This window comes from Oncorhynchus nerka, linkage group LG15, assembly GCF_034236695.1.
Source record: "Oncorhynchus nerka isolate Pitt River linkage group LG15, Oner_Uvic_2.0, whole genome shotgun sequence".
NCBI classification, from domain to species: domain Eukaryota; kingdom Metazoa; phylum Chordata; class Actinopteri; order Salmoniformes; family Salmonidae; genus Oncorhynchus; species Oncorhynchus nerka.
Window position 1 is genome coordinate 90275225 of NC_088410.1, and position 14349 is coordinate 90289573.

The 14349-nt window shown below is 41.7% G+C and overlaps 2 protein-coding genes across 2 annotated transcripts; both read right to left on the reverse strand.

The window, feature by feature from the left end:
* Positions 1-3: 3 nt before the first annotated feature.
* LOC115143519 (zinc finger protein 454-like) lies at positions 4-1686 on the reverse strand. Its single transcript, XM_029684021.2, has 2 exons — positions 1395-1686; positions 4-964 (listed from the first exon to the last, which is right to left on the reverse strand). Exons 1-2 carry the CDS (start codon positions 1585-1587, stop codon positions 153-155), a joined length of 1005 nt encoding a protein of 334 aa, XP_029539881.1. The 5' UTR covers positions 1588-1686; the 3' UTR covers positions 4-152.
* Positions 1687-2988: 1302 nt separating this feature from the next.
* On the reverse strand, positions 2989-14014 carry LOC115143508 (zinc finger protein 37-like). Its single transcript, XM_065000731.1, has 4 exons — positions 13967-14014; positions 6746-6892; positions 6509-6662; positions 2989-6149 (listed from the first exon to the last, which is right to left on the reverse strand). The coding sequence occupies exons 1-4, from the start codon at positions 14012-14014 to the stop codon at positions 4192-4194; spliced, it is 2307 nt and encodes a 768-aa protein (XP_064856803.1). The 3' UTR covers positions 2989-4191.
* Positions 14015-14349: the final 335 nt, after the last annotated feature.

A 14349-nucleotide genomic window follows, 5' to 3' on the forward strand; every position in this document is an offset into this window, starting at 1 on the left:
CTTCATAAAATGAGAACACTTGTTGTTTAGTAAATGGTCAACGCATTTATTCCTTCAAATATTAACCCATACTTTATTAAATTAAAAGGGCATTACTTAAGTGTGCCATATAGATAGAAGGCTACTTTTCAGACAGACTCTTTCTCCGCAGGTCACTTGTACGTTCTTTTCTTCTTGTGAATGTGCAGCATGTGATTCGTAAGGGCATTTGTACGACTGAAGCACTTGCCACAATCATGACAGCTAAATGGTTTCTCCCCAGTGTGTATCCTCATGTGCTCCGTCAGGGCTCCTTTCAGTTTAAAGCATCTTCCGCAAACATGGCACCGGTGTGGCCTTTCCCCTGTGTGAAGTTTCAGGTGTGTCTTTAAAGTGCCTACCGCAACAAAGCCTTTGTTACATAAAGGACATGTAAATGGTTTCTCTCCTGCATGACCCATCATGTGCACGATAAGACTTTTTTCCCTCTTGAGGAATTTGCCACACACATTGCACTGAAATGGTTTGTCTGATTCTGCATTGCCAATTAGCTGATTCATATTTAATGTGCTCACAGAGCTGTAAGGGGTTACTACAGAGAGGGTTTGAGAGTCACTGGTTGGTTCTGATACTCTGTAATCCTCTTCATCGGGTTCTATTTTGATCTCTTCAATTGTGCTGGTAGGCAGTGAGTCCCTCTCTCTGTTCTCTACAGTTTGTATGTGGTAAAGTTGGGAGGACTTATGTGGGTCATCCTGATCACAGTCACTTTTCACAAAGGGAGGAGAACATGTTAGAATGTTGGTATCAGACTCCAGCCCCTGAAGCTGCTCTTCCTCCTGATTGGTCCTGAGTTCTTCCTGTTCTTCTTTAATCTGTGTGGGGTCTGAGTCCTCCTGCCCCAGACCAGGGGTCCACTCCAGCTCACAGTGCTGCTGCTCAAGGGGAACCTCCTCAGGGACAGTGAGAATGAGCTGCTGGGTATCTGGCAGAAAGGACAGAGGATGAAAGAGTTGTCTAGATCTCCATATTCATAGTGGTGACAAGACGAGATGTAATCTGTCCAAGTATTAGGCACTAATATGTTAAAATATTCACTTTGATTATAAATGAATGGGTGTTGTAAAAACTCTATAGAGGCTTGCACAGATTATTTAATCAGTCAACAGTATTCGCATGCCATGGTAACATTATTGCAGTCGATCTGTGCGTCTCAGAAAAGTAGTAGTAGTATATTTGCTTCCTGAGATATTACACTAGCATGTGCTTCCTTCCCGCAAGGTGATATCAGATAATCGTGCACAGCGCGACACCAATACAGTCTATCTGGAACGCAATCAATGTGTAATTTATTGAATTGTGTAGCATAATTAATAACTAGGCCTATCTGTCATGGTAGGTAGGTGGCCACAAACCTGCTTTATGTAACTTTATCTTCGGTTGGGTAACGATGTGCAGTTGCCTTCGTAGACGATCGATCTCCTCCTTTGAACGGGAGATTTCTTCCTGGTACTCCGTTATCGTTTTTTCCACTGCCCCAAATATCTCAACAGCCGCTGCAGTTAATCGCTCGGTGAGAAACGTATTCAACAGCTGCAGTTTGGACATTTTCAGATAGATTAATGCTCTTAATCCACAGAATCAACAATATTTATTGCATTTCTTCTCTCAAATGCAAATAAACGGATACACATGCGCAGCCTCTATAGCTCTTGCCCTGGGAAGTTATTGGCTGTGAAGACCAGCTCGCTACATTACCGCCACCTGCTGTGCAGTATGACTGATTTAGAGTGAATCATTATTTCATCTTTTTGACCAGAACATTTGACACATTAAACTCCAACAGTAGGCTATGTGAGCCACAGGATATCATAATAGCCAAGTTCATTATGCATAAAATGAAGTTAATAAGAAACAAACCTAGATGATTGAAGTGGTATGTCTCCTCCATGGTCTCTCATAATACTGAAGTCAAAAAATGTATGTCTCCACTATAGCCTCTGCAGTGACAGTAATTATCAGATGGTTTGCTGTGCAAACCCGCCGGAGCACGGAGAATATCTTATTAAACACACATTTCCTATTTGAAATGATTTGCCAACGCACCCTGTACTATCATCCTAGAAATGCACATTGCGCATCATATGCACCACTCTTTTTCAGAAACATCCCCACCGCACATCATCCTGTAAGTTTTTTTTTTATTCATACATCTTTACATACATAGTGTACACTGAGTGTACAAAACATTAGGAACACATCCTCTTTCCATGACAGACTGACCAGGTGAAAACTATGATCCCTTATTGATGTCACCCGTTAAATCTACCTCAATCACTATAAATGATGGGAGACCGGTTAAAGGATTTTTAAGCCTTGAGACATGGATTGTGTGTGGGCCATTCAGAGGGTGAATGGGCAAGACAAACTATTGAGGAAAGGGGGATGTCAAGTCAGTTGAACAACTGAAATATGCCTTCCGCATTTAACGCAACCCCTTTCGGTGCTTTTGCACAGGGTGTGTCAAGAACTGCAACGCTGCTGGGTTTTTTCAAACTCAACCGTTTCTGGTATGTATCAAGAATGGCCCACCACCCAAAGGACAGTCATCCAACTTGACACAACTGTGAGAAGCATTGGAGTCAACATGGGCCAGCATCCTTGTGGAATGCTTTCGACACCTCGTAGAGTCCATGCTCCAACAAATTGAGGCTGTTCTTAGGGAAAAAGGGGGTGCAACATTATTAAGGTGTTCCTAATGTTTTGTAAAATTAGTGTTTAATGTAGCCTGTAGTTGTTCAATTGGAGTGCATATCACATGTGGATTTGTGTAAACTCTGCTTCTATTATGCTGTCTGTTCATCAACGTCTGTTTACTGTGGCAGCACTATTTCACCAAGTCAAATTCCTTTAAAATGCAAATGTATTTGGGGAATAAAGGTGATTCTGATCGATGATATCTATGGATGTTGTGTGTGCGCAAAGGTTGCAAACTCAAGGAGTAGGCTATTTCAAGAACAAAAATTTACATTTTTAATTCATGGTAAACGTAATGGACAAATACTCATAGGTTTCACACAAAATGATGATGTTAAGTCAAACAAAAAGCTACACTTTTAATGTGGGTGTCAAGCTAAGGAAGTCCATTACAATAAATGACAAAACATGTACACAATTCTTTGTTATTGCTGCAACAAATACTTTCATAAGATGAAATCAAGCCGATACCGATGATATAGTATTACATAGATCAGCACTGAGGGGAGGACAGCTCAAAATAATGGCTGGAACGGAGCGACTGGAATGGCGTCAAGCACGTGGAAACCCTATATTTGATACCATTCCACCGATTCTGCTACAGCCATTACCATAAGCCCGTCTTCCCCAATTAAGGTGCCATCAACCTCCTGTGATATAGAAGCATTAATATCAAACGCATTAGCCTTAAAGGGATAGTTCACCCAAATTGGTTTCCTTACCCTGTAAGCAGTCTATGGACAACGTATGACCTTTTCCACATGCTAACGTTTTAGTGTTTGTGGCGCAAATCCCATTCAAGTCATGCTACCGATATTAGCATTTTTCACGCATCATGTCCAAATCATCCGAAAGTATCTGAAATGGATTGTGATCCTCAGTCACAAATAAATCGGTCCCATGACTAATGGGATTTGTGCCACAAATGCTAAAACGTTAGCATGTGAAAACAGTGCCAAGGAAACTAAACCAAAACATGGATTGCCATTATACCTTGTCCATAGACTACTTACAGGGTAAGGAAACCAATGTAATTTGGTTGAACTAACCCTTTAATCAAACAAAATAAGTTTTGCTAATAGAAGATAATGACTAAATTGTTGTGACATTTGATAAATTAGCTGGGACTGTTGCTTCTGCCTTAAAATCCACTCAAACTACAAACTTGTCAACAATGATCTGCATGTTTATTCATGCATACCCTAAGTTTATTCTACCCAGTCGTCCTCTAAGGTTCCTAATGGTATATAGAGTACAATGTGCTCTCAAACTAGGTTCTAACCTCACATTTTCCCCACACAGGTCTCTTTCAACTTTTTGAACTGTGGTGGTGTATTGTCAATTTCTCACACCAGAAAACGACAAAAATAAATTCACAATGAACAGAGGAGTTTTTACTCTAAGTGCTCTTCTCATTCTCTCACGACTCCCATTTGATTGAATAATTTACCACAGTCACTGAACCGGTTGTTTCTCTGCCGTGTGTTTCATAATGTGGCTAGCCAAGTACGCCTTCTGAGTGAAGGATTTGTCACAAACATTGCACTTATATCTTTTCTCCCCCGTGTGTGTCCTCATATGAATTTTCAGGTCTGCATTCAAAGAGAAACATTTGCCACATTCTTCGCACCTGCATGGTTTCTCCCCTGTGTGTCTTATCATATGGGTGGTCAGATTTCCCTTCAGACCAAAGCATTTGCCACATTCAGGGCAGGGATATGGTTTCTCCCCTGTATGGGTCCTCATATGTTCTGCCAGTTTTTCCTTTCGACTGAAGCTTTTCCCGCAATCGTTGCACTGATAGGGTTTCTCTCCTGTGTGAATTTCCTGGTGGCGACTTAGATGAGTCGTCGATGAGAAACATTTTCCACATGAAGTGCACTTAAATGGCCTCTCCCCTGTGTGAGTCTTCTCATGGTCTTCCAGGGATTTTCTCACAGTGAAGCCTTTCCCACAGTGTTTGCACTGAAATGGCTTCTCCCCTGTATGGATCCTCATATGCACTTTCAGATTGGAACTACAAGTGAAGACTTTAGCACAGGCGTGGCAGAAATGCTTCACTCCCATGTGGGTTTGCAGATGCTTCACCATACTATCTGTGGACCTAAAATCTTTCCCACAAACCCCACAAAGATGGTATTTATCCTTTAAATGAATTTTTTGCACATGACTAACAAGATAAGTCATGAAAACAAAAGACTTCCCACACATCTTGCAACAATGAGGAGCCGTATGGTTTTTATTGGCTGATGTTACCTTGGGTAACTTGGAGATTTTCCTGACTCCACCACTGGTAAGATAACTTTGTCTTTTCTTGTGGGTTAACTTTTTAGTTTTCCTCGCTTCAGCACTGGCAGGAGAGCTTTGTTCTTTCTTGACCCGTGCTCTCAATGTCCGAACTAACCCCAGTGCTGACCGTAGTCCTCCAGTCTCCTCTCCTCTTATACGTGGTGACTTTGAAGTTCTCCTGCCTACTGCACTGGTATTGGGGCTTTGCACTGTCTTGAGGGGTGACTTGGTAGTCTTCCTGCCTCCATCACTGGTATTGGGGCTTTGCACTGTCTTGAGGGGTAACTTGGTAGTCTTCCTGCCTACTGCACTGGTATCAGGGCTTTGCACTGTCTTGAGGGGTAACTTGGTAGTCTTCCTGCCTACTGCACTGGTATCAGGGCTTTGCACTGTCTTTAGGGGTAACTTGGTAGTCTTCCTGCCTACTGCACTGGTATCAGGGCTTTGCACTGTCTTGAGGGGTAACTTGGTCGTCTTCCTGCCTACTACACTGGTATCTGGGCTTTGCACTGTCTTCAGGGGCAACTTGGTTGTCTTCTTGCCTCCATCACTGGTATCTGGGCTTTGCACTATCTTAAGGGGTAACTTGGTAGTTTTCCTGCTTACTGTACTGGAATGGGAGCTTTGTACTTTCTTGTGGGGTAATTTTTTGGTTCTACGGCCTCCAACACTTGCTTGCATACTGGTTGTCCGTATTAACCCCAATGCTGACAGTAGTCCTCCACTCGCCACTACATCAACACTTCCACTGGTGTTGTTCTGAGCTGCAGGGGATTCTGGATCTTCAACAGAGAGGGACTGGAAGTCACTGGTTGTTAATGATGCCCCATTTCTCTCTCCCTCCGGTTCGGCGTCCATATCTTCAGTTGTGTTGGTGGTCGGTGAAGGCTGGGGTGGGTCCTGATCATAGTCACTTTCCACACAGGGAGGAGTAAATATGAACTCTATGTCGGGCTCTAGTCCTTGATACTGCTGCTCCTCCTGACTGGTCCTGACCTCCTCTTCCCCTTCAATGTGTGTGGGCTCTGGCTCCTCCTGGGCTAGACTGGGGCTCCACTCATGCTCACAGTGCCGCTTCTCAGGGGGAACCTCCTCTGGGACAGGGAGAGTAAGCTGCTTGGCATCTGGGGGGATAAATTATATGAACATTCAGTTTGTGGCAGAAATAAATGTTTATGTATTTCATTACATTTGTTTACAGTTGTTGGCTGCAACAATTGTATTTGCAACAACTCTAGCCATGCCATTGATCTAGTAACGTTAGTGATAAAGAAATGAAAAGGCCGTACACGTAATATAGCTAGCTAGCTAGTCGCTCCCCAGTGCGTTACCGCACCCAAAAACATTGGGGAGCTACTACCGGGTGCGGGACTTTCAATTATTTATCTATATAATTGTTTAGCCCAGCAACGTTAATCTAGTTTAGGATGTGCACATCAACCTCCTATTTTTTATAGTCTAGTTAGCAGTGGCCACTACTAACCTGATTTATGTAACTTTAAGTCGGGTTTCAAAGCCAAATCCAGAAGCCTCTGTAGACGTTCGATCTCCTCCTTTGAACTGGCAATTTCTTCCTGGAACTCGGTTATTGTTTTTTCCACTGCTCCAAATATCTCAACAGTTGCCTCCGTCAAGCGCTGTGAGAGAAACACATTCAACAACTGTAGTTTGGACATTTTGAGGGAAATTAAAGTGAATACGTTTATGCTTTTCTGCTCACTCCGTAGACCTGCTCAAACAAAGATGGCGGAAGTGAAACCACAAGGGCGGCCAGAGTGACGAACCAAAGATTGAAACTCTGTGGACGACCTACTCTGCATTTAGTCACGTGGTATACAAAGAGTGACGATCTTGCTGTACCGAAACCCTACCAACAGAGGGCTTTAATCGCAAGAGCAGATGAATGTTGGTCATTTTTTCACAGAAAACAAAACATTTATAGACACGGGCCCTCATTCGAAGTAACAAAATGTCACGACACTGTATCTAGGTTTCCATCCAACTAGCGACAGGTTTTCCCACAAGTGGTGTTTCCACCAAACGGATTTAGTGCGGAAAAAAATCCGTGCGTGATGACATTGATGCTTTTTTTGTGAACTCTCTCTCGCTTAACTTTTCATGTACCAAGTACAAATCTAAAGGTCATGTGTTTCCATCACATGTGCCTACTCTGGTTTTAGAACTTGCGATGTAGCCAACAGATAGAGTATATGTATTGAATTCAAAATAAAATAAATCGTGGACATGAAAAATGTAAACATATTTTCGAGTACGGGTATTTTAATGGATATTGAAATCAAAAACCAAAACAATTGAAAGCAAAATGTATAGAATTGTAAACAAAAATAAGACATCAAAAGCAAAACTTGTAATCAACAAAATTTAAAGCGAGAGCAAAACTGTGACAAATTAATTAAAAAATATATTTGAACATGATGGACATGGTTTTTTTCTTTTACCTAGTTAAGTGGACGATCTGACGTCACCACTATGCGCCAAATCTTCCTCCATGTCCGCATGTTCAGAACATTCGGACACATGGGGGAAAGAATTGGCGCGTAGTAGTGACGTCAGATCGTCTACTTAAGTAGGCAAAAGAAAAAAGCAACAAAAAAGGTTAAATTAGGAATAAATCTATTCTAGATTTACGTGACATAGTTTGGGTTGTCCAACCCTTAGCATCTGTATTGAAATAACGCCAGGCATCCTCAACAAAGAGATCCTTGCATAATGTAATGATGTTACTATTTTGAGGGTTTTGACTTGTTCTAGGCAGAAAACGATCAGCAGATGTATCAGGTGTTTCATTAAAATGCCCTGAAATAATTAGAAAAGCCTATTGAGTGTTTGTTGCTTAAATCCTGTACTTTCCTGGTAAATTGGGTAAAAAGGGTCTATTAGGAGCATGTGAGTTATGTCCATATACATTACAGATGATGAAAATAGCATTGTCAAGTTTAACAGTTACTATGACCCATCTGCCGTCTTGTGAAGATGTGGATTCTAGAATGTCACCTTTAAACTTGTGAATAAGTGTCAAAATACCAGCAGAATGATTTGATCCATGACTGAAATAGCCCATATCTCCCCATTGTGCTTTCCAAAATATCAAATCACTTTCACCCGAATGAGGTTCCTGAAGGACAAAATCTGCATTACTGCGTTTACAGCATAAAAATAAAGCTTTCTCAAACCCCTAGCATTCAGACTAATGATATTGAGTGAATTGAAAACGAACTCCTGCATTAAAAAAGAAAGAACACAAATAAGATAAGTATTAATGTGAACAATAAAACAAACAGTGAACCTTGAGAGGATTACTCCGACGGAAAACTACGCTCGGCAGAACTAGCGGCGGTTAACAGAATAACAACTCTATTTACTTCCTTTTCTTTGGCAAGTGTTGAAGGCAGGCTAGAAGTGTTGGATTTTGTTGACATAAATAACACTTAAAATAAAATGATCGATACTGATTCAATATGGTATTTCATTCCAAATAATGTGTTTAATAAATTGGGAGGTTTTCAATTTTTACTGAAATGAAATTATATTCCTGAAAGATTACCTGCTAAATTGGCTAGGTTTCACCAACAAGCTTTAATGGCCTGGAAAATATGTTTCCTGCACAAGTTTTCCCCTCATAAAGCTATTTTGTGGAATAATTCAGACATAACTATAAGGAATAAGTCATTGTTCTACCCCAGCTGGCATGAGAGGAATATTGACTTTGTTCATGATATTTTCGACAACAAGGGTAATATTCTCACATATGAACAATTTATAACATTGAAAGAGTTTCCGATACCTTTCAGAGAGTTTATTTCTGTGATCAAAGCCATTCCCAGTGGTCTAACTACACTTATGAAAACTCATCTTAATTTTGGGAATGATTACGGTGTTTATCCAGAACTCTGGATTGGAAGGCGTGGGCTTACTTGAGAGATCTTGTTGTGATAAATATATAAGACAAATTCTTCATTCACAAAACCAACTTACACTGAGAGGAAAGTTTTTCTGGAACATGCTTATTCCTGACATTGTCTGGAAAAATGCATGGTTAAGACCTTACAAATACTGTATACCAAACAAAGTTAAGGAAGTGCACTTCAACATTTTGCATAAGATATATCCATGTAATTCTATGATTTCCAAATGTATGGCTATTGATGATATCTGCCTTTTCTGTGAAAAAGGTGAGATCTGTCTCACTTGTTCTTTGAATGTAAATTTGTGTCAGAATTTTGGGAAAACCTTGCAAAGTACTTTTTTACTATTATGAACACTGCCTATATTTTTGACATGTCATATGTTACTATTGCGATGATAACAAAACCACTGAAATGATTGTTCGTTTTTTTATTTATTCTTTTTGCCAAATACTTTATACACAAACAAAAATTCCAAAATTACACATCTTTCTGATTGAATTATCTTATTAAAACATTAACCCTAGTGAATAACAACAAGAATAACATCTTCATGAATCATTATAAGATCTTTTCAGAGTGAATATATTTGCACAGACTTTTTTTGTATTATTTTATTGATATTTTTTTGTATGTTTGAGTATTGTTAATACCTGTGTTTGGTTTGTTAGACATGTTTGATGTAGCAATGTAAGTAGATTTTTGTATTATGATTTTTTATATTTTTTTAAGCATGCCTATCATGTTCATTGATTGGGTTAAGACGAATCGTCACTACAAAACTAGCGGACTCATTGTCTACGCTTCCCTCTAAACCAGCCTTTCGCAGAAAAGAAATACGCCAAAACTCGCAATCGAAAAGACTGGCAGTGAAAGCAAAGAAACAGACATGCAGGCAAGAGCCTAGACAAAATGTATTCAATAAGATTGGTTGCTGAGATAGTTTAACTGAAAACGTTTTTTGCATACGTTTTCAAATATATATTTTTCATAATTTGTCAGTTTTGCCCTCGCTTTAAAATGATTTTCTTACAAGTTTTGGAGTTTTGCTTTGATGTCTTATTTTTGTTAACAATTCTATACATTTTGCTTTAAAATTGTTTGGTTTTTGATTTCAACATCCATTATTTCACCCGTCCTCGAAAATAAGTTGACATTCTCAAACTTATTTTTCATGTTCACAAATTATTTGATTTTGAATTCAATACATATGATGTGAAATTTACAGGAGATTATGATGGATAAAACCGAGAATAATGTAACGACCGGAAATCGACTCTGCGGCACGAGCATGCTTTTGCGGCAAAGTCGATAGCGCGCCGGACCTCGGGCTAGAAGGTCGAGGGTTCGAGACCTGCTCCCTGTTTCATTACTGTAGTATCTGGGATCTACATCTGTTTATATTAGTTACTGTGCTGTTACTAAGCAGTAATGCATTGCGGCAGTGTTACGTTACTACACCTAATAGGAAATGCACATGTGCACTGGAATGCCGGGAACTGTGGGGCACGAGGGGTTTTTGACTAAACGAAAACTAACTGTACTCCCGTCTCCTGCCTGGTCATTTCTCCACAACACAAATATTACAGTGGCGACGAGGTGATTAAACTACATAAACGGACATTGCTTGAAGGGAAGAATGTTGCGTGAGTAATGAAACTCAATTTTTTTTAACGTAATTCGTCAGTTATTTTTTATTTTCTTTCGCCAGTAGAGTAGGCTAAGCACTGCTAGCACTGCTAGTACTGCTAGTACAGTATTCAGGAGCTGCCAAGTAGCAAGACTATTGGAGTCCAGAATAGCGACACTGCCCTCTGGTGGTTAAATAAAAGAAACTGTCATTGAACCCATTGAAATTAGGCGATCTCAGTGGAGAAATATTGTCAAGGAAAAAAAAAAAGAAAGAAGGGACGTAACACGGTGTGTACATTAATACAAATGAGTGCTGTGAATGAAGTAATTGCAGAAACTTCTGAAGTGAAGAAGTAGATGAATATTCAGAAAATTAAGGAATATAAGGAAACTGAACAATTAACTGTGAAAATGGCAACCATTGGTCGAGTACCAGAGTTTGAGGCTACAAAAGAGGATTTTGATTCCTATTTGGAGCGTTTTGAGCGTTGGCTGGCTGCAAATGAAATCAAAGATGGAAAGAAAGCAGACGTATTTCTCAGTGTTGTGGGTCCAACTGAGTATGGATTGCTGAAAGGTCTCAGTGGAGTTGAACTATGCAGAACTGACTGAAACTCTTTCAAGGTATTTCAAGCCTAAGCCAATTCTCATTGCAGAACGTTTCAGATTTTACCAACGTCACCAGAGTCAAGGGGAAACCGTGGCTGACTACATCCTTGCTTTGAAAAGGCTGGCAAGTACATGTGAGTTTGCACGATTTCTTGATGATGCTCTCCGAGACAAGTTTGTATGTGGTCTCACAGGTGAAGCATATCACAGAAGGCTCCTGTCAGAGAAGGACCTGACCTTTAAGAAAGCCTGTGATATAGCACTTGGACTCGAGCTTGCCCACAGGGATACTATTGAGCTATCGGGACATGCAGAACGTCAGAAAGGTGTTCACAAGGTCAGTGATGCACGTGGTGAAAAAAGCTCACAAAAGTCACACTTTTTTCAGTCCCGTCCTCAAGGTTACACAAGAACAAAGCAGCCCACATCTCAAAGGTCTAAGCCAAGTTGCTACATATGTGGGGGAGATAATCATCAGCACAGTGAATGTCGATTCCAAAAGGAAAAGTGCCACAATTGTGGAAAGGTTGGACATTTACAGAGAGTGTGTAAAGCCTCGAAACGCACGGCAAGAGCGCACCAAGTGTCAGACGCAGCACAAGACGAGGAAGGTACAACTGAAACATTATTGGAACTGTTCACAGTGTACACGGCTCAACAACTAAAAGATGGAATCTATCTCAACATGGAGTTAGCGGGAAAACCAGTAAAAATGCAGCTGGACACCGGAGCGTCTGTATCTCTGGTTCCAGAGAGACTCTACAAAGAAAAACTGAGAGTGCCCTCTTCAGCCCGCGTCCATCCGCCTTTCATCATACACTGGTGACACTATTCCTGTGTTAGGGCAGATCCAGGTACCAGTCCGGTATGAGGGGAAGGAGTGGACGCTACCGCTTGTCATTGTTAAAGGAGAAAAATCTGCCTTCCTAGGCAGAAACTGGCTACAAAAGATCAAGTTGAACTGGGGAGAAATCTTCAGTCTGAGAAATGACAAACCAGTGAGTCAGGCTACACTCACTAACATGCTGGAGAAGCACAAAGAACTTTTCAAAGATGGCTACGGTGAAATACAAGACTTCACAGCAAAAGTCAGAGTGCAAGAAGGAACCAAGCCTATCTTTCACAAACCACGTCCAGTTCCCTATGCTCTTAAGGAAGCAGTAGAGAAGGAACTGGACCGCCTACAGAAGAATAACATAATAACGAAAGTAGCGAGGAGCGACTGGGCCGCTCCGATTGTTGTAGTCCCAAAGAAAGACAAGACCGTCAGAATGTGCGGAGACTACAAGGTCACAGTAAATCGCTGCATACTACCAGAGGAATATCCACTACCAAACGCTGAAGATCTGTTTGCCACTCTAGCTGGTGGGAAGGTTTTCAGTAAGCTGGACCTGGCATTCGCTTATCAGCAACTGAAGCTGGATCCGGAGTCAGAACAGTATCTGACCATCAATACACACAAGGGGCTATTCAGATTCAATCGCTTGGCCTATGGAATCTCGACAGCTCCAGCGATATTCCAACAAACAATGGATCAGATCTTGGACGGTATATACCATGTTGTGTGCTTCATGGACGACATCCTCGTGTCAGCACCAACCATTGGAGAGCACCTTGTAGTGCTGGACAAAGTGATGTCAAGACTGGAGAAATACGGAGTGAGAATGAAACGCAGCAAGTGTGAGTTCCTCCAGGACTCAGTGGAGTATCTCGGATACAAGATTTATGCACAAGGCCTGCACCCAACCAACAGCAAGGTGGAAGCAATCGTAAACGCACCAGCACCCACAAATATCTCAGAGCTGAGGTCATTTTTGGGGCTCCTGAACTATTACGGAAAGTTTGTGGCAAACTTGTCCACATTGTTGCATCCGCTTCACCAACTGCTGCAGGCCGATACAAAGTGGAATTGGTCCCCACAATGCGAAGAAGCATTCAAGACTTGCAAACAGCGTCTGCTAAAGAGCAAGTGGCTTGCCCACTATAACACAGAGATGAAGCTGAGACTCGTGTGTGATGCATCTCCATACGGAGTAGGAGCCGTCATCTCACATGTTCTACCGTCAGGTGAAGAACACCCTATTGCATTTGCATCACGGACTCTGTCACCAAGTGAGAAAAATTATGCTCAAATTGAGAAGGAAGCCCTGAGCATAATATTCGGAGTGAAGAAGTTTCACAAATACCTCTACGGAAGGAAGTTCCAACTGCTGACAGATCACAAGCCTCTGTTGGCCACCCTTGGACCAAAATCAGCTATACCAACCCTTGCTGCACTTCGAATGCAACGTTGGGCTCTGATATTGTTAGCCTACGACTACGAGATTGAATAAGACGATCCAGTGATCATGCAAATGCCGATGCACTATCGAGACTACCGTGCAATAGTGACTCCGACAGTGAAGATGATAGAGCAGTCTTCCAGATCTCACTCATTGACGAACTGCCCATATCTGCTTCAGACATGGCAGAGGAAACAAGGAAAGACCCAGTGCTTTCCAAAGTCTTGGACTTAACATTAGGCGGTTGGCCAACCTTCGTAAATGACGATAACCTTCGTCCATTCATCGACAAGAAAGACCAGTTGTCCACTGATCAAGGGTGTGTTCTGTGGGGATCAAGGGTGGTGGTACCTCACAAATTCCAGAGGAGACTGCTATCTGACCTGCATGAGGGACATCCAGGGATCACTCGAATGAAAGCACTCGCTCGCAGTTATCTGTGGTGGCCTGGACTGGATCAGGACATTCAACAGCATGTAGGCCACTGCTCACCTTGTGAAGCTGTTCGCAACAAGCCTGCTGCTGCACCTCTTCATCCATGGTCCTGGGCTGCTACACCTTGGGAACGCATCCATGTGGATTACGCCGAAATTGACAAGCAACATTTCCTTGTTGTCGTCGATGTCCATTCCAAGTGGATGGAAGTGTTCCCTACTCAACTGACCACAGCTGAGAAGAGCATCAATCTTCTCAGACACCTGTTTGCATCCTTTCGACTAGTCAAGGAGCTCGTATCGGACAATGGCCCTCCGTTCACGTCAAACGATTTTGAAATGTTTCTCAAGAACAATGGGGTAAGGCACATCCTGTCACCACCTTACCATCGGGCATCAAACGGAGCAGCGGAGAGAGCCGTGCAAACCTTTAAGAAGGCC